The 23,341-nt window shown below is 41.5% G+C and overlaps 1 protein-coding gene across 1 annotated transcript in view; it reads left to right on the top strand.

Annotated features, from left to right (window-relative positions):
• Positions 1-23,341, top strand: part of rpa1 (replication protein A1) — a 96,523-nt gene that overhangs the window by 62,126 nt on the left and 11,056 nt on the right. The window contains exons 12-14 of the mRNA XM_060847918.1: positions 4,946-5,094; positions 11,589-11,721; positions 14,539-14,715. Of these exons, the coding sequence (XP_060703901.1) occupies positions 4,946-5,094; positions 11,589-11,721; positions 14,539-14,715 (459 nt within the window). The remainder of the gene's footprint in view (positions 1-4,945; positions 5,095-11,588; positions 11,722-14,538; positions 14,716-23,341) is intronic.

The following is a 23,341-nucleotide window of genomic DNA, read 5'->3' as shown; positions in this document are numbered from 1 at the left end:
GGGGTCTAACTCAATGTGTTGATAGAGTTCCGGTTGGAATGCCATGCTTCTAGGAATTCTCATGCATGTCTTTGTTTGGCTTGTACCCGTTGAAACCCTAGCAGTGCTTCGCCTGAGGCCCACTAAAGATGTTACCTAGTAGGGTGACATAGTCTGGAAATTAACCTTCCAGCTCAGCGAGCAAACCTGCATCCAGAATTCAACCTGAGCTACAAATCTCCTCAAAACTCGCTATCCGACTGGTGCCAGGTTTGGGGCACCTACTCAGGGGTGAGACCTTAGAGTGGGAGGCAAAGGATCTAATCATTGTGGTCTGCATTGGTACCAGCAACACAGACCAAGAATGAGCTTTTTATATTCAGTATGAGATGCTGGACACCATATTAAGAAGCAGAACCTCCAATGTAATCTCTGCATTATTAACTACCCGTTGTGAAAGTCAGTAGAGGGCAGATAAGATTAGTGAACTGAATTGTGGCTCAGACAGGTTTGGGAGAAGTGAGTCCTGGATCGTGGGACACTGATAGCAGTACTGGGACAAATGTGATCTGTAACTTTTGGATGGTCTACATCTGAACAGGGTGAGCCTGATGTTCTGGCAAGCTGAATAACAAGCTGAGATAGAGTTTTCAATCTAAATAATGGAGTTTGTCAGAAATGTACAGTGATAATTATGGTGTACATTAACATAAATGCAGACTAAAAGAAAAAAAGTCAAATGGGCGAATTTATGATCTGTTAATAGAAACTATTCTGAAAACAACGTTTTCAGAACAGAGCATTTTGGAACCAGTCAGAGGAGGCTGCACTGGTTTTGTGGAATAAGAGGAAATTACTTAATGCTGTCATAGTGAAGGTGCCATTATTGGTGGCAGTCGTAATATAATTGAATTTTACATTCAGTTTGAGGGAGAGAAGAGATGGGTCTGTCTGGTTAATGGATAGACCAATAGATGCAGCAGCAGACTTTGATTGGAGATGTTTCAGAATGCACCGGATATATTCGAAGAAGAGCGAATTCCAAGTGGAGTACCCACGGTCTTTTAAAGGTTGTCAGACTTAAATGGAAAGCATAAAGATACATGGCAGGTTAGATTGGACAGAATATAAAAAAAAAGGAAAGAATGACTAAAATGTTATTAATAAGGAATGAAAATTATCAGTTGGCTTCTAATTTCTAGCTAGTAATATGAAAACAGTTGAGGTTTCTATGGATATTTGAAAGAAACTTTAGTGAGCTTTAGTTCTATAAAAAGTGAGTATGGGGAATTAAGGAAAGTAAGGACATGGCTTACTGAAAGGTATTGAAAAAGCATTATTCTTCATTGTAGGTGATGCAAGTGGCATTCCAGAAATAGCTGCAAATCAGGAAATGAAAGGTAGGGAGGATCTCTCTAGGCAACTAGGTAGAGGCAACGTGGATTTTGAGAAATGGAAATCATACTTAATCAATTTATTGAAGTCCTTTTGAGCAGGTTCATAGCTTCTTGAATGTGGAATCACTAGTAGATAGGATAGTGAAGGCAGCGTTTCGTATGCTTTCATTTATCGGTCAGAGTATTGAGTTCAGGAGATGGGAGGTCGTGTTGCGGCTGTACAGGACATTGGTTAGGCTGCTTTTGGAACATTGTGTGCAATTCTGATCTCCTTCCTATCGGAAAGATGTGAAACTTGTACGGGTTCAGAAAAGATTTACAAGGATGTTGTCAGGGTTGGAGGATTTGAGCTATAGGGAGAGGCTGAATAGGCTGGAGCTTTTTTCTCTGGAGTGTTTGGAGACTGAGGTGTGATCTTTATAGAGGTTTTATAAAATCATGAGGGGCATGGATAGGTTAAATAGGCAAAGTCTTTCCACAGGGTGGGGGAGTCCAGAACCAGAGGGCATAGGTTTAGGGTGAGGGGGAAGATATAAAAGACACCCAAGGGGCAACTTTTTCATGCAAAGGATGGAACAAAATGGGTGGAATGAGCTGCCAGAGGAAGTGGTGGAGGCTGGTACAAATGCAACACGTTTTAAAAGGCATTTGGATGGGTATATGAATAGGAAGGATTTGGATGGATATGGGCTAGGTGTTGGCAGGTGGAACTAAATTGGGTTGGGATATCTGGTTGGCATGGGCAAGTTGGACTAGAGGGTCTGTTTCTGTGCTGTACGTCTCTGGCTCTAAATAATGTGCTATGGTATACAGGTACTTGGATTTCTACAAGACATTTGATAGTCCACATTAAAGGTTAGTGTGGAAAGTAAAAATTCACCTTGTCAACAGTAGCATTGATAGATATAAAATTGGCTAGCTAACAAAAATGCTAGGCATATTGGTTATTTTCTGGATGAAATGTACTAATTGGTCTGGCACAGGGATCAGCCCTGAGGCCTCAATGTTTTAAATTTATGTAAATTACTTTGAAGTAGGGACTAAAGGTATGGTTGCTAAATTTGCTCCGGGCACGCAGATGGTAGGAAAGTAAGTTGTCGAGCATACGTGGGACACAACAAAGGTGCTATAATTTGCAAATAGACAAAGACTTGGCAAATGTGGTATAATATGGGGAAAATATAACATTCCCCGTTTTGGCAGGAAGAAATAAAGCATGTTTTCTAAATGGTGAGAAATTGCAGAACTGAAAGACTTTTTCAGTTCTTGAATTGCAGAAAGGGTGGGTTTTTTATGTTCATTCATAGGTTATGGGCATTGCTGGCAGCACCAGCATTTATTGCCCATCCCTAGTTTATGGTGAAGATAGTGGTGAGCTGATGTTTTGAACTGCTGCAATCCATTTGGAGAAGGTATACCCACAATGCTTTTAGGGAGAGAGATTCAGGGTTCACAATATCCGGATACAGCAAGTAAAGAGGAACTTATATAATATTACTAGTAACTATAGGCCAGTGAGTCTGACTTCAGTGGTGGGCAAAGTCTTAGAGAGAATGGTAAGGGATAAGATTTATGAACATCTGGATAGGAATAACGTGATCAAGGAGAGCCAGCATGGTTTTGTGAAGGGCAGGTCGTGCCTCACAAACCTTATTGAGTTCTTTGAGAAGGTGACTAAGGAAGTGGACGAGGGTAAAGCAGTAGATGTTGTGTATATGGATTTTAGTAAGGCGTTCGATAAGGTTCCCCATGGTAGGCTAATGCTAAAACTACGGAGGTATGGCATTGAGGATACATTAGAGGTTTGGATTAGGAATTGGCTGGCTGGAAGGAGACAGAGGGTAGTAGTTGATGGACTATGTTCATCTTGGAGTGCAGTTACTAGCGGTGTACCACAAGGATCTGTTTTGGGACCATTGCTTTTTGTTATCTTTATAAATGATCTAGAGGAACGGCTTGAAAGCTGGGTAAGCAAGTTTGCGGATGACACAAAAGTTGGTGGAGTTGTGGATAGTGAGGAAGGAAGTGGTAGGTTACAGCGGGATATAGATAAGTTGCAGAGCTGGGCAGAAATGTGGCAAATGGAATTCAATGTAGCTAAGTGTGAAGTCATTCACTTTGGTAGGAGTAACAAGAAGATGGATTACGGGGCTAATGGTAGGCTACTTGGTAGTGTGGATGAGCAGAGGGATCTTGGTGTCTATGTACACAGATCTCTGAAAGTTGCCACCCAGGTAAATAGTGCTGTGAGGAAGGCATATGGTGTACTGGGCTTTATTGGTAGAGGAATTGAGTTCCGGAGTCCTGAGGTCATGTTGCAACTGTATAAGACTCTGGTACGGCCTCATCTGGAGTATTGTGTGCAGTTTTGGTCGCCATACTATAGGAAGGATGTGGAGGCATTGGAACGAGTGCAGAGGAGGTTTACCAGGATGTTGCCTGGAATGGTAGGAAAATCTTATGAGGAAAGGCTGAGGCACTTGGGGCTGTTCTCATTGGAGAAGAGAAGGTTTAGGGGAGATTTGATAGAGGTGTATAAGATGATATGGGGTTTAGATAGGGTCGACACTGAGAACCTTTTACCGCTAATGGAGTCAGGTGTTACTAGGGGACACAGCTTTAAATTAAGGGGTGGTAGGTATAGGACAGATGTTAGGGGTAGATTCTTTACACAGCGGGTTGTGAGTTCATGGAATGCCCTGCCAGTAGCAGTGGTGAACTCTCCTTCTTTATTGTCATTTAAGCGGGCATTGGATAGGTATTTGGAAGTTATTGGGCTAGTGTAGGTTAGGTAGGATTCGGTCGGCGCAACATCGAGGGCCGAAGGGCCTGTACTGCGCTGTATCTTTCTATGTTCTATTACCTTCACTACTTTTATTGTTTCAGCTCTGGTGAGACAACATCTGGAGTGTGTGTGTAGTGTTGGTTGTCTGATTTAAGCAAGGATGTAAATGCATTGGAGACAGTTCATAGGAGGATTGACATGGATGGGTTGTCTTTTGAGGATAGGTCAAACAGGCTATCTGCTGAAATTTAGAAGCGTAAGAGGCAATTTAACTTTAACATGTAAGATTCTGAAGGGTTTTAGCAGGATGAATATGGAAATGTCCCCCCTTGTCGGTGGATCTCAAACTGGATATTGGTGTTTAAAAAGAAGGGGCTGCCCACTTAAGACACAAGAACGTTTTTCTGTGGATCATAAAGATTTGGAATGCTTGTCTGCAAAAAGTGGTGAAAATAATCTTTTGATAATCTTAGTGGTAGATTGAAGCTTGATGAGCAAGGGGATAAAATGTTAGCGAGTAGATGAGAATGTGGAGTTGTCACATCAGTTGTGATCTTATTGAGTAGGCTCAAGTAGCCTACTCCTGCTCTTACTGGTATGTTAATATGCAAATTCTCATCAGCTTTGTCATCATATGGTGCCTGTGTTAAGGCCACCAGTGGCAGAAGTCTTGGAAGAGGCGACTGCCTGTCTGTTTTCTGTGCCAGAGAATACTGAAACTATTACTTCAGATGATCTTCAGTCAAAATTTGGTTCCAATGTTTTTCTTCTTTTCTGTTTCCAGGCTGAGAAGTTTGATGGATCACAGCAGCCGGTGGTGGCTATTAAAGGAGCTCGACTTTCAGATTTTGGTGGCCGATCCCTATCTGTTTTGTCATCCAGCACGGTCTTGATTAACCCTGATATTCCAGAGGCTTTTAAGCTGAGGGCATGGTGCGTTTTAATTTTGTTTTTTGTCCTCTCCTCCAGCAACTGCAAGTTTCCTATTTGAATTTTAAATGTGCTGAATGTGGCCATACGCCTTTGCATGTAACAATGTCTGTGCAGAGCAATGCTGTAGTTGTAATATAAATGAAAGCTGAATCTGGACTCTTCTTCTGTTTAATCACCAGCACCTTTTGCATAAGTTTACTGCTAATGCACTGTTGAAGCAGTCTCTCAATAGAGATGTAATGAATGTGGCTGTCAGTGCTCTAATGAGGCAGTGGATGTACATAACTCACTTAACCATAGGAAAATGCAAAATTAATTTGTAACCCCAAACTTGTTGATGAAGGATGACAACGATATAAGCCAATCATGTGTTTATTTTTCTGCAATATGTATAAACTTAAGCTACTTTGATAATACTGGTGGTGAAGCCAGTTTGTGTATTTGACTGAGTGCATCAGTTGTTGTATTGATTTTAATGACTTCAGTGTTTGATGTTAAAGCAGCACTTGCCGACGTTAGTTGACGACGTTAGTTTTTCTGCAGTACAGGGTCAGTTGTTAAGGTGTGAGGCTTGTTCTGTTGGCCTCCACCTTCATCCTTGGGGCTTCATCAGTTATACATAGTGTTTCCCCACCTGAGGAATTCAGAACTTCTAGATCATAGTCCTACGATTAAGGTCAAATATTTAGGATTGCGATGGAGAAATTTCTTGACGCACAAGATTGTGTCTTTTGAATTCCCTGCACCAGAGAGCTATGGATGGTCAGTCATTAAATGTGCTTAAGGCTAGATTTTTTTCATACCAGAGAATCAAGGCATAAAGCAGAGGAAACTGATGTTGAGTCTGGCAATCAACCATAATTGTATTAATAACAGGATGGATTTAATGCATCATGTGGTCTACTTGGATTTATGTTTTTATTTTGAGAGGGCAGAGAATCTAGGTTAGAGATGTACATAAGGCATATTTCTGAAATTGATCTCTTCCTCTTACAGACCGAATGGTGCAGAGAAGAATTTGCAAATAAATCATAAATTATACACAAATCTATTCTGTGGCATTAAGTAATGAGTGAGGAGAAATTGATTTGGATCCTCTGAAATTCTGTTTTAGATTAGATGCATGTTAATTCACAGCAGACCCATTTGTCTTGCCAGTAAGTCTAAGGAAATGCTTCCAGTTGACAGTTGGTGTCAACAGTGAAGATCTTCCTTGTCGTTTATAGGATTCCTATCAATAATTCAACTTACAGATATACAGTGCAAGCCAGTTTTTTTCCATTGCTTGTATGCGATGGTTAAGTAGGAAAACAGTTTTGCAGTTGGTAAAATGGATGTTTTCAATAGATGTAGATTTGGAAACCAAATAAGGTGTACATAGGAGGTTTAGTAAAATTGTTCCTATATTTGGGAAATTCTACTTTAGCAGAACGTGAGAGCCAGAAAATTCAACATCTGGATGACTCTAATTTAAATCTTTTGTGTTCTTGTCAAAATGCATTTTTGATGGTGGTTTGAAGCATTTCTATCAACCATTAGTATCAAGCTATTCCCTTTATATGTAAGTTTATTTTTGTCGCCTTTATTATACAGTTAAGTAAACTGTAGAATGAAGTTACTTAAGAGATGTATCAGACATTGAAATTCAGAATTTTAAGCTATATCTCATTTCACATGCCTTGTTCTTATTTGTATACTAATAAAGGGGTGGGTGTAGGGTTTTTTCCTGAGATATGCTCTTGATTAAATTTAAAATATAAGCCGTAACTATTAATTTAACTTGGGGCAGTGTCTTGTTGCCAGGGTTGGAGGACTTGAGCTATAGGGAGAAGCTGAACAGGCTGAGGCTGTTTTCCCTGGAGTGTCAGAGGCTGAGGGGTGACCTTTATAGAGGTTTACAAAATTTGAGGGGCATGGATAGGGTAAATAAGCAAAGTCTTTTCCTTGGGGTCAGGGAGTTCAGAACTAAAGGGTTTAGGGTGAGAGGGGAGAGATATAAAAGAGACCTAGGGGGCAACTTTTTCAGAGAGCGGTAAGTGTATGGAATGAGCTGCCAGAGGATGTGGTAGAGGCTGGTACAATTGCAACATTTAAGAGGCATTTGGATGGGTATATGAATAGGAGGGGTTTGGAGGGATATGGGCCAGGTGCTGGCAAATGGGACTAGATTAGATTAGGATATCGGGTCAGCATGGACAGGTTGGACTGAAGGGTCTGTTTCCATGCTGTACATCTCTATGACTCTGACTTGTTGCTTAGTGCCCTCAGAACAGGAACAACACAGCACAATCCAGGGCAAAATATCAATGCTGTGATCCAGCAAAGCATGAGGCATTCTCTTAAATAAGCACTGCTAGCTACATCCTTTTTGTTTCTCACATCAACCAGCTTTTCTACCCTGTATGAAGATTGGTGAGATTGGACAGTTACAGACTATCAGGAATGAAGCTAAGCTGACTGGACTCCTTTTGCTCTATCTGGCTTGACTTTGCATTTAGTTCCCCAGAACACTTTTAGCAGGTTTAATATGTTGAATTAAAACATTTCTTCTCTGAAGGCTTGTGTAGTTTGCTTGACGATGTATTCAATTGAAATGTGCAAAATCATTTTTGTTGTGGAGTACAGCTAGAATATTTGCTTTTGGTTTGTTTCAAGTTATCTTCACCCTCAGCAAATGCTTTCCCCAAATCCACACTTTTTTTGGATCAAAGCTCCAATGAGTTCATTTTTTGGGTGCTACTAAAGGGGTTTTGCTTTTCATTTAAAATTTTTCTTGTCTCCTCCATAGGAAATTCTTGCCTTCCTTAGTCTGTGCTGATTGTGCTGTATCACTGGTTACTATGTGTTTGGTTTGAATCTAACTGGCTTAGGGAAGTGTAACTGCTGAGGATTGATGTTATGGTCACTGTTTCACACACCTTTTGAAGATATGGAGACTGAATTAGGCACCATTATGAAACTACCAAAGTTCAATGGGTAGTGTATATTTACTGGCTAGTTTCAGTAAGTAGATCTAGTCAGACAAGGTTCAATCACATAAGTGCCTGTGGAACCATGCTCTCGCAAAATAACCTTGCATTCAGATGAAAGTGGATAAAATTGGGAAGAGGAGGAATAAAGTTTGTTTCCACTCATGCATGCTGTTAGTCCTCTCAGCATCTTGTATTCTAATTCAAAATATTGGGTGCTTGGTCTTCAGGTCTGAAAAGAAAAACGAGAAGTTGGCTGAATTGAAATGACTCTTGGGAGCTTGAGTCATGGAGTCAGATTTAGAGCAAGCAAAAGAGCCTTTTTGGTTAATCATATCTATGCTTACCATTAAGGACCTATCTACTTTAGTCCTGTTTACAGTATATATCAGTATAGGACTGATGTTAGGAGTAGATTCTTTACTCAGCGAGTCGTGAGTTCATGGAATGCCCTGCCAGTAGTGGACTCTCCCTCTTTATTGGCATTTAAAGGGGCATTGGATAGGCATATGGAGGATAGTGGGCTAGTGTAGGTTAGGTGGGCTTGGATCGGCGCAACATCGAGGGCCGAAGGGCCTGTACTGCGCTGTATTGTTCTATGTTCTATTTGGTCTATAGCCTTATGCTGTGGTATTTGAAGTATTCATCCTAATACTGCTATAATGCTGTGATGGTACCTGTCTCTGCCACCTTCCAGGCAGTGAGTTCCAGCAACTAACCACCCTCTGGGTCAATATAATCTCTGCTCCCTCTCATTGACGATTCTAATAAGAGGAAACATTTCTTCCTATTTTTGCCTCCCCACACATAATTCACCACCAGCCCCTCAAGGGCAACGAGGGACAGGCAATAAATACTGGCTAGCCAGCCAGTGACACCAATGTCCCATGAAGGAAAAAAATATTACCGCCATATCTCTTCTCTTACCCCTCCCCCCCCAACCACCACCAATCCCATCCCTTGCGCTGACTCTTTTCTCCCCTTACTCCCTCAACCTTTCTCCATAGGACATGCCCTCCAGTCCACTCAGCATCCTATGCACCCTCTGTAAAGCTTCCATGTCTTTCCTATAATGAGGCGACCAGAACTGAACAGAACTTTGCAAGTATTGCCCAACCAGGAATCAGTAGAGCTGCAGCATAACCTCACTACTCTTAAACTCAGTCCCCCTGCTAATGAAAGCCCACACACAATATGCCTTCTTAACAACCCTATGAACTTGGGTGGCAACTTTGAGGGATCTATGGACATGGACCCCACCAACCTTCTGTTTCCCCCACAGTGCCAAGAATCCTGCCTTTAACCCTGTATTCTGTATTCAAATTCAGCCTTCCAAAGTGAATAATTTCACACTTTTCAAGGTGGAACTCCATCTGCCATTTCTCAGCCCAGTTCTGCATCATATCAATGTCTGGTTGCAAATGACAGCAGCTCTCCAAACTATCCACAGTTCCACCAATCTTCGTGTCATCAGCAAACTTACTATCCCACCCTTCCACTTGCTCATCCAAGTCATTTATAAAAATTGCAAAGAGCAGAGGTCCCAGAACCAATCCCTGCAGAACACCACTGGTCACCAAGCTGAATACTTTCTATCTACCACCACCCTCTGTCTTTCTGTGGGCCAGCCAATTCTGTATCCAGCCAGATTTCCCTGTATCCCATGCCACCTTTCTGAATGAGTCTACCATGAGGAACCTTATCAAACGTCTTTCTAAAATCCACATACACCACATCCACTGCTCTACCTCCATCAACATGTTTTGTCACATTGTCTTGACTGTCTCTAATTAAATTATGGTTTTCCAAATACTCATAAATGCTGTCTCTCAGAATCCTGTCTAATACTTTGCCCATCACTGATGTAAGACTGACTGGTCTGTAATTCCCAGGGTTATCCCTGTTCCCTTTCTTGAACAAGGGAATAACATTTGCCATCCTCCAATCATCTGGCACAATTCATTGGACAGTGAGGATGCAAAGATCATTCCCAAAGGTGCAGCAATCTTTTCCTTTGCTTCCTGTAGTAACCTAGGGTATATCCTGTCTGGCCCAGGGGATTTATCTACCCTTACATTTTTCAAAATTTTCAGCACATCCTCCTTCCTAACATCACCCTGTTCAAACATATCCGTCTGTTTCAAGCTGTCCTCAGAAATGTCAATGTTCCTTTCGCCAGTGAATACTGAAGCAAAGTATTCATTAAAGACCTCCCCTATTTCCTCCGATTCCAGGCGTAAGTTCCCTCCACTAAGTAAGTTCCCTGACTTAGCCCTACTCTTGCTCTGGTCATCCTCTTGTTCCTCGCCTTGCGTTTTTCTTAATCCTACCCACGAAAGCTTTTTCATGCCCCCTCCTAGCTCTCCTAAATCCATTCTTCATTTCCTTCCTGGCTACCTTTTGTAACTTTCTAAAACCCTGTCTGATCCTTTCCTCCTGAACCTTAAGTGAGCTTCCTTCTTCCTCTTGACTAGATGTTCCACATCTGTTGTCACCCAAGATTCTTTCAATCTACCATCCCCTCCTTGCCTCAGTGGGACAAACCTGTCCAGCGCCGTCAGCAGATGCTTCATAAACAACCACCACATTTCTGTCGTGCATTTCCCTGAGAACATCTGTTCCCAGTTTAGGTGCCCCAATTTAGGCATAATAGCATTGTGATTTCCCCCTCCTCCAATTAAACACTTTCCCATACTGTTTGCTCCTATCCCTCTCCATGAGTATAGTAAAGGTCAGGGAATTGTGAAATGCTCTCCCACCAAGAGCTCTGGCATGGTTCATTGCCAAGCACCAAATCCAATGTGGCCTTTCCTCTAGTTGGCCTATTTACATATTGCATCAGGAATCCTTCCTGGACACACCTGACAAAAACTGGTCCATCCAAACTATTTGAACTAAGGAGGTTCCAATAATAATAAGGGACTTCAAGTCACCCATGACAACAACTCTGTTACTTCTGCACCTTTCCAAAATCTGCCTCCCAATCTGTTCCTCTGTGATGCTGTTGCTAATTGGGGCCTGTAGAAAACTTCCAATGAAGTGACTGCTCCTTTTCTGTTTCTGACATCCACCCATACTGTAGACAAACCTTCCTCGACAATCTCTTTCTGCAGCTGTGATAGTATCCCTGATTAGCAATGCCACTCCTCCACCCCTTCTACCTCACCCCCATTCCTTTTGAAACATCTAAACATTGGAACCTCCAACAATCATTCCTGTCCCCCTTTGTTTCTCATTTTCTTATATTGAACATTATTTAACTTTATTTCTAGTGTTTCCAGGCATTTGTCTTGTTCTTCATATCTGCAGTTAGACTAACTGCTGGGGAATTCATTGACGAAATTTCTCTTTTTCATCCTCATTCTCCCATTGCTCATTCTTGATCATCAGATGTATCTTGTCCTTTTCCATGGCCCTCTGTCTGCTTTGTCATCAATGTATCATGTCCAAAATTTGAATGTTGTAGGTTTGGGAAGTTTTTGCCTGTGAAAGGTTGTGTATAATACTATGTTGCTTACCACACAGGTTTGATACAGATGGCCAAATAATGGAAGGGACATCCATTTCAGATGTAAAAGGTAGTTCGTTTGGTGGAGGCAATACCAACTGGAAGATGTTGCTTGAAGTAAAAAATGAGAACTTGGGTCATGGAGATAAGGTGAATTTAAATTGTAATCTGATTCTTGAAATGTGACTCTGCTGGTCACAATGGTATACAAGCTTTATATAAGCAATGTTAAAGTGTGGTACTATGTTTGGTCCACTTAATAATTTTGTACTCCAATTTCAGGTGAGTTATATATGCATTCCCACAAACCTGTTCCTCTTTTCCTTTTTTTTTGTCTCTTTTCTCCCCCTAGATGTTTGCCTTGCTTGTGGCATTTAGTTTCACAGTCACATTTATGCCTTGCCCAAATTGTCAATGTGAGAGTCACAACTGAGTGTTGCAAGCTGTTTGACTCTAGTTTTGATGTTGTTTTGAATACTTTAACCTGAAATTTGCTTCTAGTAAGAGGTTGGGAATAAAACATATTTCACAACCTACCACAGCTACAGACATTCTGTTTTGGTGAGCTAGTTGCGGTGTGGGGAACAAAACTATTCACCCTTGTCAGCATGAATCAACTGCAAACGAAAAAAATTGCTAGAACGAAATGCTAAGAGAAGTTGACATTCTCAAGGACATGGAAGACCTACCCTTTGTCATGCTTTGACAAAATGTAGCACTGAATCACTCAATGGGGACATAATTTCTTGAAGGAGATCTGGTAATAAAAAAAATAGAGTATTCATATTCATTTAGGGCGGCACGGTGACTCACGGTTAGTACTGCTGCCTCACAGCACCAGGGTCCCAGGTTCGATTCCAGCCTTGGGAGACTGTCTATGTGGAGTTTGCACATTCTTCCCATGTCTACGTGGGTTTCCTCCAGGTGTTCTGGTTTCCTCCCACAGGCCCAAAGATGTGCAGGTCAGGTGAATTGGCCATGCTAAATTGCCCGTAGTGTTAGGTGCATTAGCCAGAGGGAAATGGGACTGGGGGGGTTACTCATCAGAGGGTCAGTGGGGACTTGTTGGGCCGAAGGGCCTGTTTCCACACTGTAGGGAATCTCATCTAATCTAATTCATATACATACCAATACCATAGTATATGAATTCCAGATTTATTTCTGGAATGTGTCCTTTCATACATTTATTTTTGCCCAATTATTTCATTAAGGTTTTTCTGGCTGAAAGCTTGTGAAATGCTAGATATTTTGGTATGTTGGGGAAGGAACATAGGGTTTGGTGGTCTTGTGCTTTGGTAACAGTGCGAATGATCATGAAGTTTCCCAGTACCTGCTGGATTTGGGCAGTATGAGGCGATATTTGACCATACATCGCTGGGATTAGGTGTTTGGTTGCAGATGGTAGATTTGAGACCTTGTACAGTTGAGACTGGGTAGAATGAGGTTTTACTGTAGTAATTTCCAGGTAAATTCTAATGATCATCAGTGCAGACAGTAGTGGATCATGACGTAATGGCATTGGATAGAGTGGGCTCCACCTCTGGCAGGATTTGTTTGTTAAAATTCATTTTGGTTTGTTTTGACTGACTATCATTTGTGTTGCTGTCACTTGCTTTCTGACAATTGTCAAAAAATACATTTTCAATATTAGATTCGCAAAATGCTAATTAAAACATTCAAAGTTCAACTCCTTTTTAACATGGGGAAAATGAACTTACAAGAGACGAGTCTTTCTTAATGTCTGACAGTTGTTGGTGATTACATTGTTTATCTTTTCTTCCCTTTCAGTTGCTACCTAAACAGATACTCCAAAACCCAACCAATTCATGATCTTAATGGAGGCCATTATTTTGCAATTTTTAAGTAGATCTTATGTTTTTGCTGTTTTAGACCTTGCATGCAATATTTTTTGTTTTTAAGATTTCTAAGATCTATAGAATACACAGCAGCAGCAGTAAGTATATAGTTTCTTTTCTTACTGTTGGTTGCGCTAGTGAAGGGTAACATTCTCAGATTGCATTTTTTTATACAGGTGTCCCTCGTATCCACAGGTGATACGTTCCAAGACCTACCTGGGATGCCTGAAACTGTGGATAGTAGCGAACCCTCCCATTTAAATGGGGAACTTACCTCCCCGGCAGCCTCCTGGATTTATTTCTGGAATGTTCCATGTAATATTTCTGCGCCGCGGTAAACTGCGGAAACGAAATCTACAGAAATGGGGGTTCTACTATACAGTCACCAGTGGCCTGGTTAATGAAAAAAAAATAGAAAAGTAATATTTAGATGTTTGGAAGAGAGGCTGCTCTATCACAAAAATTGTGAATGAAAAGTATTAAGCTTCCATTTTTAGCAAATTTTGAAAAGATGGTCAAACGTTGGCTGGGTTGACCATTTTACATTTCAAATCTGAACAGAAAACACATATAATGGATATGTCAAATGCATGATAAATAATGGGAGTAGTGGGAAGTGTGGTTCTGTAGATAGGAAATGCATGCTAGTGAAATCTTTTTGTTTTTCCTTATCCCATGGTTGTACTCTCCACATTAATGGCCTTTTGAAAAGAGGGTCGTGGTTGTAGTTGCTTTTGCTGAATTAAATTTCAGATTTATCCTCTCTTCAAGAAGCATAAATGTAGTTGAACACATTCTTCAGAAACAGAAGAGAAAGTTTTGGCAATTCATCTGTAAGGAAGTGGACTATGAAAAGATTTAGCATAATTAGAATTCTACTCAAAGGTCAGAGTTAGAATTCAACATTACGGATCCAAGCTTAGAGATTTCTGATGATTTTGAGCTGTTACAACCTGGTGGTTAAACCTTAATTGTGGATTTTTCTATAGTGATGTATGGTGGGAGATCTTAAACTTGTCAACTATGCATTCTTTTACTGTCCAATGATTTTTAACAGCTAGTTATTTCTATTTTGTGTTATTCTTTACCTGAATAATATCTTTCCTTGCAGGCTGATTATTATACCACTGTGGGTACAATTGTGTATTTGAAGAAGGAAAACTGTATGTACCAGGCATGTCCCACTCCAGAGTGCAACAAGAAGGTTGTGGATCAACAGAATGGTCTTTATAGGTGTGAGAAATGTGATCGTGAATTTCCCAACTTCAAATATCGTATGATTTTGTCAGTAAGTACAATTTGAGAGCATTGCAGTAGACTTAGCTTTTGATGTTTTAAGAAGTATCTGATTTCTGTGATGCACAGCACCAGGAGGTTTTGAACTTTCCAGTCTGTTGCATCTGATGGGTGTACAAAACTGAGAGATGCTTGTCATTAGTAGCGTGTGTGGAGCAACTCAGTGATTTTGCAAATGATTGCTGTTTTGAGACCTTATTTGTTGTGTTCAAAGGAAAAGGTTTTTGAGGTTTTTTTTTGAAAAAGCACACATTATTTTTCACCCACAGCTTCTGAGTACTTTTTAAATCGCTAATTTTGTTATCCAATCAGACTAATGCTATAAGTTTATCTGATTAGAAAATAAGGCTAAAATAATTTTAACCAACAAACAAGGGATCTTTATGCTGAAATTGCATTTTGGCATTTCATCTAAAGATTTTAATTTCATTTGATTGGGTTTGCGACCTGATTAAAAAGTTTATTCTGGACTCAGCAAGATGGCGGCGATTCTGTTAAACTGCTGTGGACAGCTCTGCCCAACAGCCAAGGATACCAGTGTTTTTATTTTCCATCTCTGGCCAACTTATGTCATGGAATTATTAGTTTAAAACCTTACAGAATACATATTTGTTAATATTTGGGAGTGGGAAGATGCCAAAGGGAAAAAGAACAAGCAAACAGCAGCAGAGAGGACACTCTCCTGCAGCACCTACAACACCAGAGACTTCAGCAGCAGCCTCCTGAACCCTACGGGGACCTGACAGACTCAGGAATTGGCTGTGGCGATGGAGAGACTTACCTTGAAAGTTGGGGCTGCGATTGAGGAGATCTGTGGGGAGATTCGTGCCCAGGTCCAACCTATTGCATCTATGCTGCAGAAGCATGAGCAGGGGAGGCTGGAGGAGGTCGAGGGTCGAACTAAGGCCTCATACTGCAATAGAGTCCTCATCCAGTCTGATCCGGGTGCTGGAGCGAGAGGTGCGTGTCTTACGAGACATATCGACGACCTTGAAAATTGAGGTCAGAGGATAAATATCTGAATTGTCAGGCTCCCTGAAGGTGAACAGCCAGTCAGCTGCTTTGAAAACTGGCTGCTGAAGGTTTTGGGCCTTCACATTGAGTCCGGCAGACTACAGATTGAAAGGGCGTATTGGGTTACAGTGCATAGGTCATGGCTGGTGCAGTGCCCCCGCTCGGTCCGAGTGCACTTACATTCAAATAAGAACAAGCAAAAAGTCATAGAAGCTTCCAGATCTCTGGGAAAAGATCTGCAGCACTGCTGTCCAAGTGGTCAAAAATCATGTTTTTCCAGGATTTCTCTGTAGCTGTAATTCGAAAAAGGAAATCCTTCGATGAAGTTAAAAAGAGGCTGAGGAACCTGGGCATCCAGTACTCTGAGATACCCCGCAGTACTTAGTTTCAGCCACGAGGACTCAGTTTATACATTTGACTCAGCGGATAAAGCTAAAAACTTTGTGGACACTTTAAAATAGACGGATTGGCCTGAAGAATACGGTTAATGTTTGTTCTCTCTTCTATCTTTCCCCATGTTTTCCCTTTTTTTTAAATTCCTTTCTTTCTCCCTAATAATTTTCTTTTTGGAAAGGGAGAAAAGACTCTGGAATAAGTTATTCCTTTTTTTTTAATAACTGGATTTTCTGATGGGAAACTTTGTTCTTTGTTGTCTCTCCCCTTTTTTTTGTTTGTTCCGCTTCACTTTTAGTCACATGTAGGGGTGATATGAAGCCAGGGATGGGTGGAGTGCTCATCCTGACTTGGTCTTTCTTCTGTTGACTTAAGGATCATCTTGTTTTTTTTCTGGCCTAAGGCTGGGGCACAGTCTGGGTTTGAAGGAGCTGTGAAGGAGGAGATGGATAGGGTGAGTGCCCCCTATGGGCAGGGGGAAGAGTCTTCCATTCAGAGTTTTCTAGTTGGTTGTTTTTTGATAGTAATAGTTGCTTATAGTTATGATAAAGTACTTTTTGTATGTATAGTTCTTTGAGTTTTTATTTACTTATGCTCGGCACTTTGTAAGCAGGGTTCTCCCTCCAAGGGGTTCAAGGGTCTCTGAAAGGGGATATGGATAAGTGTCTTATTAAATGGTGCACCTGGAACATTAAGGGAAGTTATTCACCTGTTAAAAGGAAAGAAAAGTGCTTTCTAGCCTTAAGAGGGAAAGGGTTGATATCGCTTTGTTGCAGGAAGCCATCTTGAAATTACAACAGGGGGTTATGACCGGGTATCCTTTACTACTAAAAGTAGGGGAGTGGCGGTACTTATCCAGAAAAATCTTGCGTTCACATTATTAGAGCAGGTGAAAGATGAGCAGGGACGGTTTGTGATACTTAAACTCCTGATACATGGGAAGGAATATGGCATTTTAAACGTCTACTGTCCTCTGGCGCATCCCCTCAAATTTTTGATTAATGCTTTCTCTAAGTTGAGTGCTTTTGGAACAAGGCACATTGTTATAAGGGGGGGATTTTAATTGTCTTTAGGATCAGCCAGTGGATAGGATGCCTTGTGGGCCCCCAACTATTTCTTTGCAGGCCAAGCAGGTGGTTGACTTATGCAGGGAGTTGAGGCTGATGGATATTTGGAGATGTCTTCACCCTTCTGACAGGAACTTCACCTTTTTTTTCAAACCCACATAAATTTCACACGAAGATTGACCTCTTTCTGGCTCCATCAGCCCTTCTGGATTTGATTATGGGTTGTAAAATTGGGAATATAGCTATCTCTGATCAGCGGCAGTATATTTGGAGGTTAAGGCCAAGCGCGAAGGACTAGGTTTGCGGCACTGGCGATTAGACCCTTTTCTCCTTAAGGATTCCAAATTTGTGGAATACGTTTTGAACGAGTTTCAGGAATTCTTGACTATCAACTCAGGCACGGCTAGTAGTCCATCCATGCTATGGGAGACTGCTAAGACCTTTGCTAAGGGATTAGCTATTTCCTATTCGGTTAGCCAGAAACGGCCGAAGGAGGAACAGCAGTGTCTACTTGAGTGCCTTCGGTGAATAAGCTACAGCGGATCACGGCCCTTCGGCCTGCCTTGAATTCAATACTGATGCAAAATGCAAAGAAAGAACTTACTTTTGTAAGACAGGTTAGGGATTTCATCCAGAAGACGACTGCGCTTCTCACTAAGCCCTATAAGCCCAATACAGAGAGGTTGTTGCTACGTTGCACAAGCACCCTTTCGGTTAGTGTCCTCTATTGCCTTCAGTGTGCTCCAAATGTAAAATAAGTGTAGGTACTCTTACCCATTGCTTCTGGACATGCCGCAGGCTCCATGTTTACTGGAGTGCTGTGGCAGGAGAGATAGGGAGGGTATTGAGGACTGAAGTCAAAGTACACCCAATATCTCTCCACTTAGGTCTACTGTGTTTGCCATCTTTGGATGGGCATGGGAAGAAACTATTTAATATTCTTGCATACTGTGCACAGAAGAATATTTGTCAGTTATCTTAACTAGGGCATTTGTTTAACCAGAACGATTAGATTTGTCAAGCTCTGGGCCCTGGTGGGCGTCTCCCGAGTTAATACGGGTATATATACAATGCTCCCGTCCTTTGCTTGGGAGCTTTGCGCGGAGTAGAGCGGTTCTGTATTTTGTGTTTTTTTGGGGGGGTTTTTTTTGGTGTTGCTTTGCATTGTGTTAGAGTTTGTTTTGTATTGTAGGGTAGGTTAGTAATTAGTAGATAGTAGTTGTACTGTAATTTGTTTTTTCTTGTACTGATTTTTTTCAATAATTTTATATGTTTGTAAAATTAAAAAAAATTTACGAATATATATATTTGCAAAGAAAAAGTTTATTCTACCAATTTCTTTCTTCACAATTTTAGTTTAAAGTAAATAATTAAATTGTGCACATTTGTATATGGATAATGGACATTGACTTATTAATTATACACAAATTGGGGGATCCAAAGAGGATCGCGTTGCAGAGCTCCACACCTCAGCTGAAGCGGGATTAATTTTTAACCCACCCAATCCGGACTATTGCAATATCTTGCGACTCTGGGAAGGTCATGGAGTCCCAAGAAACTCTGGAAAATCAACTTACCTGTGTTGTTGCCATTCAGGGATGCCGAAGAAGGGAAGAGGAGTGTCTGCGACCGGGCCTGTTGCCCAGCCTGCAGGATTCTTGGACTCAATTACCTACCAGGCCCTGATGAAGGAGCTTGTGAAATTTCACGAGATGTTGGGTAAACAAATAGTGGAGAAGCTGGCACTGACCTCTATCAGGCTGCACAAGCATGAACAGCAGCTGGGAGGCTTGGAAAAGAGGACTGATGAGGTTGAACAGTCACAGTGGTGGAAGCTGATACCAGTTCCTCCAAGGATAGGATCCAAGTCCTGGAGGCACAGATCCGGAATTTGCATGACCAAGTGAATGATTTTGGGAACAGGCGCAGGAGAAAAAGTGTTCGCGTTGTCAGTCTGCCGGAGGGTAAGGAATGTGAGCGACCCGCTAAATTTATTTCGGACTGGTTGCTGAAATTCCTTAACTTGGAGGCTGGAATGAGAGGCATGAAGATCAAGAGAGCTCACTGGGTCATGGTGTGGAGATCCAGTCTGAGTCAACATCCTTATCCCACCTTAGTGCGGTTTCGTCATTATAGCGATGAGAGAATTGTGGAAGCTTCTAGAATCTAGGGGAAGAATCCAAAGACCCTGATTTACGAAAGCTCGAAGTTCGTGTTCTTTCAGGACTTCAGTGGTGGTCATCCAGAAAAGAAAATCCTGTGACTGTCAAGAGAAGACTGAAGGAGCTTGGGATTCAGTACTCTTGAGGTATCCAGCGGTACTTCAGATCACCTTAGATGGACCTGTACATCTCTTTGAGACATCAGAGAAGGCAAGAGACTTTGTGGACAAATTAATCTAATCTGAACAATTTAGTATGTACAAATAGTAGTGTTATTGGAGTATGTCTTTGGGTGTTTTTTTAAAAACAGAGGAAGTTTCATTGGGGCTTTCTTTTCCTTTTTTAATTGGTAATAATTTGGTATAAACTATGTTTGGTGGCAGTTGAGATGTGTGCTTTCAATTTCTAAGTTATTTCAAAGGATGGGTGGGGTATTTACCCTTTTTTTTTCTTTTTTAAAAAAATCCTTCCTTCATATTGTTATTCCATGGTGTATTTTCTTTTCTGCTTGTGGTTGCACTGTGACTCCAGCTAGGAGGAGGGAAATTGGTGGGGATGGCTAGATGCCTACTTGCGGGCAGCTTATACCTGGTTCAGGTGTTTAAACGCCTGGGCTGCAGTCTTGGCAGCGGAATGGGAAATTGGGTTCTGGGACGGATAGTTGCCCCCTTTGGGAAGGGAATGAGTTCCCCTTTTCAACGCGGTTGGTGCATTATAAGTTGGATTGTTTTTGGTTTTTGTTGTATATAATCTTTGATAGCTTTGTAGGTTTGTTAAATGTAGTGGTTTTAATTTTTGTAGTTTTTAATATTCAGTGGATCATGTGACACTAAGGCTCAGCAATTTGTGGTTCGAGTTCCTCCTCTCTGGAATTTAAATGTTGTGGCTAATGATTTGATTAAATGGTGTACCTGGAATATCGAGTGGAATCACTCACCAATTAAGAGGAAGAAGGTACTTTTGAGTCTTAGAAAGAAGAAGGTGGATATTGCTTTGTCACAGGAGACACACTTGGATGATAGGGAGCATTTGAAACTGCAGCAGAATGGCTTTGATCGGGTTTACTTTTCATTTTTTTAATATCAGAAGTAAGGGCTTGGCTATATTGGTTAGGAGGAATCTCCCATTTAAGTTACTAGAGCATGTTCAAGACATGGGATTTTTGTAATTCTCAAAGCCCTGATAAACGGGGAAGAATATGGTGTTTGAAATGTTTATTGCCCTCTGGCCCATACCCTCAAATTTTTGGTAAGTGCATTCTCTAAACTGATCAGTCTCAAATCCCAGCATATCGTTATAGAGGGAGATCTTAACTGTCTCATGGATCCCACAATAGATAGGTTGCCCGAAGGACCCTGATACCCTCTGTATAAACTAAATAATTAGTAGATCTGTGTGTTCGACTTAGGGTTGGTGCATGTCTGGAGGTGTCTCCACCCTCCAGGCAGGGATTTTGTGTTTTTCCCAATCCACACAGACGTCACACCAGGTTTTTTTTTCTGACCCCTTGGTAACCCTGCACTTGGTGGCATCTTGTACAGTTGATAATATTGCCATCTCCAATCACGTTCCAGTGTATATGTTGGTTAAGATTAAGGACCTTTACAGGGGTTTGAGGCATCGGCAAATGGATCCTTTTATCCTCAATTAATTTATGGAGTACTTATCTAGGGAATTTCGGGCATTCCTAGACACTAATTCAGACTTGAGTAGTTGCCCATCTGTCCTTTGGGAAACTGCCAAAGCCTATGCCAGGGGATTAGTTATTTCCTACTCTGCCAGTAGGAAGCAGCAGAAGGGTGAGCAGCAATGTCTCCTTGAAGCATGGTTGAAAGCAGCCGAGAAGGCTTACTTTGACATGCCCTCGTTCGTCAAGCTACAGAGGATTACGGCTCTGCAGTCTGCATTGAATTCCGTGCTCACGCAGACAGCAAAGAAGGAGGTAGCTTTGCAAAGCAAAAGTTATTCGAGCATGGTGACAGGCCAGGCAAATACTTGACATATCGTGCCAGGAAAAGGAGTGCCTCTCAAGCCGTTACGGCGATTAGGGAAGGATATGGGAACCTAACGTGATTCTAAAAAGATTAAAATGGCATTCCAGAGATTGTCCACTGAGTTACACCAATCTGAGGGTTGGACCAAAACAGATTTTTTTTTTTAAGGATCTGGAACTCCCAGGCATGACCCCTGAGCGAGAGTCTTTTCTCAGTATTTCCTTATCAGTGCAGTAGGCTGTGAAGCAGCTTCAGAGTGGAAAGGCATCCTGTCCTGATGGACTTCCCAGCGAATTCTCTAAGAAATTTATAAAGATATTGTCAGGCCTGATGCTTAATATGTTTAATGACTCATACAGCCATGACTGTCTCCCGCCATCTGAGAGAGGCCAACATTTCGCTTATCCTTTTAAAAGGGAAGGTCTTGGAGGACTGCTTCATACAGGCCCATTTCACTCTTAAATGTGGGCTTTAAAATCCTCTCGAGTTGTTGCATTAAGGCTGGAGACTGTGTTATCCTTTATTGTTAAAGAGGACAAGACGGGCTTCATAAAGGGCCGATCCTCCAATAATGTTAGGAGGCTGCTTGATGTAATTCAAGCATGTCAACAACATTCAATACAAAGATTGGTGATTTCTCTCTAGATGCAGAGAAGGCATTTGACAGAGTTGTGTGGCCGTACCTTTGCTATACTCTGGTTTGGCTTGGAAAAGTCTTTATAAGATGAGTAAAAGTTCTGTACAGTGACCCTCTCGCTGCGGTCATCACCAATAGGGTGCGCTCCAGCAATTTTAACATTTTTAGGGGCTGCTGACAGGACTGTCCCTTTTGCCACTGTTTTTTACATTGGTGATCGTTGGTAGAGGCCATTCCTAGGGACACCAATATATCAGCTGCAGAAGTGGGGTCAAAATTACATAGGGTTTTGTTGTAGGCAGACATATCCTAATTTTTTTGTCTTAATCCAGCAGTTTCGGTACCTCGCCTGATAAAAGGCTTTAGTGCGGTTAGCGCCTTTTCTGTGGTAGGAGATTAATCTTGCAAAGTTAGAGGCTATGCCTATGGGTGGTCTTACGAAGATACTAGGTCTTGAGGGCAAATATCAATTCCCATTTAAGTGGTCACAAGGGGCTTTTGTGTTTTTGGGCATATTCATTACTCCAGTTCTGGATTGGCTGTTCAAAGCCAATTTTGTTCAATTATTTGACAAAGTCAAACAAGACCTTCAAAGGTGGGAGTTGCTTCTAGTCTTGTAGTTGGATTAGTTAGCACTTATTAGATGAATATTCTCCCTCCCCGTTTGTTATACCCTTTCGAATGCTCCCCCTGATTTTCCGTAAACATTCAGGAGACTGAACGGCTGGTTCACCTCTTTTATTTGGCATCATAAGTGGCCTCTCATTAAATTATCTAAACTGCAGTTGCCTCACAGATTGAGGGAGTGGATCTACCAGACATTAAAAGCTACCACCTAAGCTTGCTTTTATCCTATGTGAGTGATTGGGCCTATGGGGACTCTTTCAATATGGTTAAATATTGAAACCTCTCGGGCAAGGTGCCCCCTTACGAGCTTGCTGTTTTTGGACAAAATGAGGATAATTAGAGAATATTGCCATAACCCATTAATTATGAGCGCTGTTAAAGCATGGAAGGTAATTCGGCAGAGGGAAGGCAATATTGGCAAAATATCTTCTCTTCCACCTATAATGGATATGCCAGGTTTCAACCGGGGATGATAGATTCAGGAGTCAAGCATTGGGCAGCTAGGGGTGTGTCTTGCACGGGTGATTTATTTGACAGAGACTCAATGGTGTCGTTTGGTCAGTTAGCACGGAAATATGAGCTATGTAACAGCGACTTCTTTCATTTTTTTTCAAATTAGTCTTTTGAATAAAATCCTTACACTTTTGACCGATCCCTACAAATCCAACTTTGAGAGGAGGGTGCTCAGTGTTCAGCATACACGTTCTGTCAGTACTTTTATATC

This window comes from Hemiscyllium ocellatum, chromosome 31 (assembly GCF_020745735.1).
Source record: "Hemiscyllium ocellatum isolate sHemOce1 chromosome 31, sHemOce1.pat.X.cur, whole genome shotgun sequence".
NCBI lineage: Eukaryota > Metazoa > Chordata > Chondrichthyes > Orectolobiformes > Hemiscylliidae > Hemiscyllium > Hemiscyllium ocellatum.
This window is presented reverse-complemented; position numbering and strand designations above follow the sequence as displayed.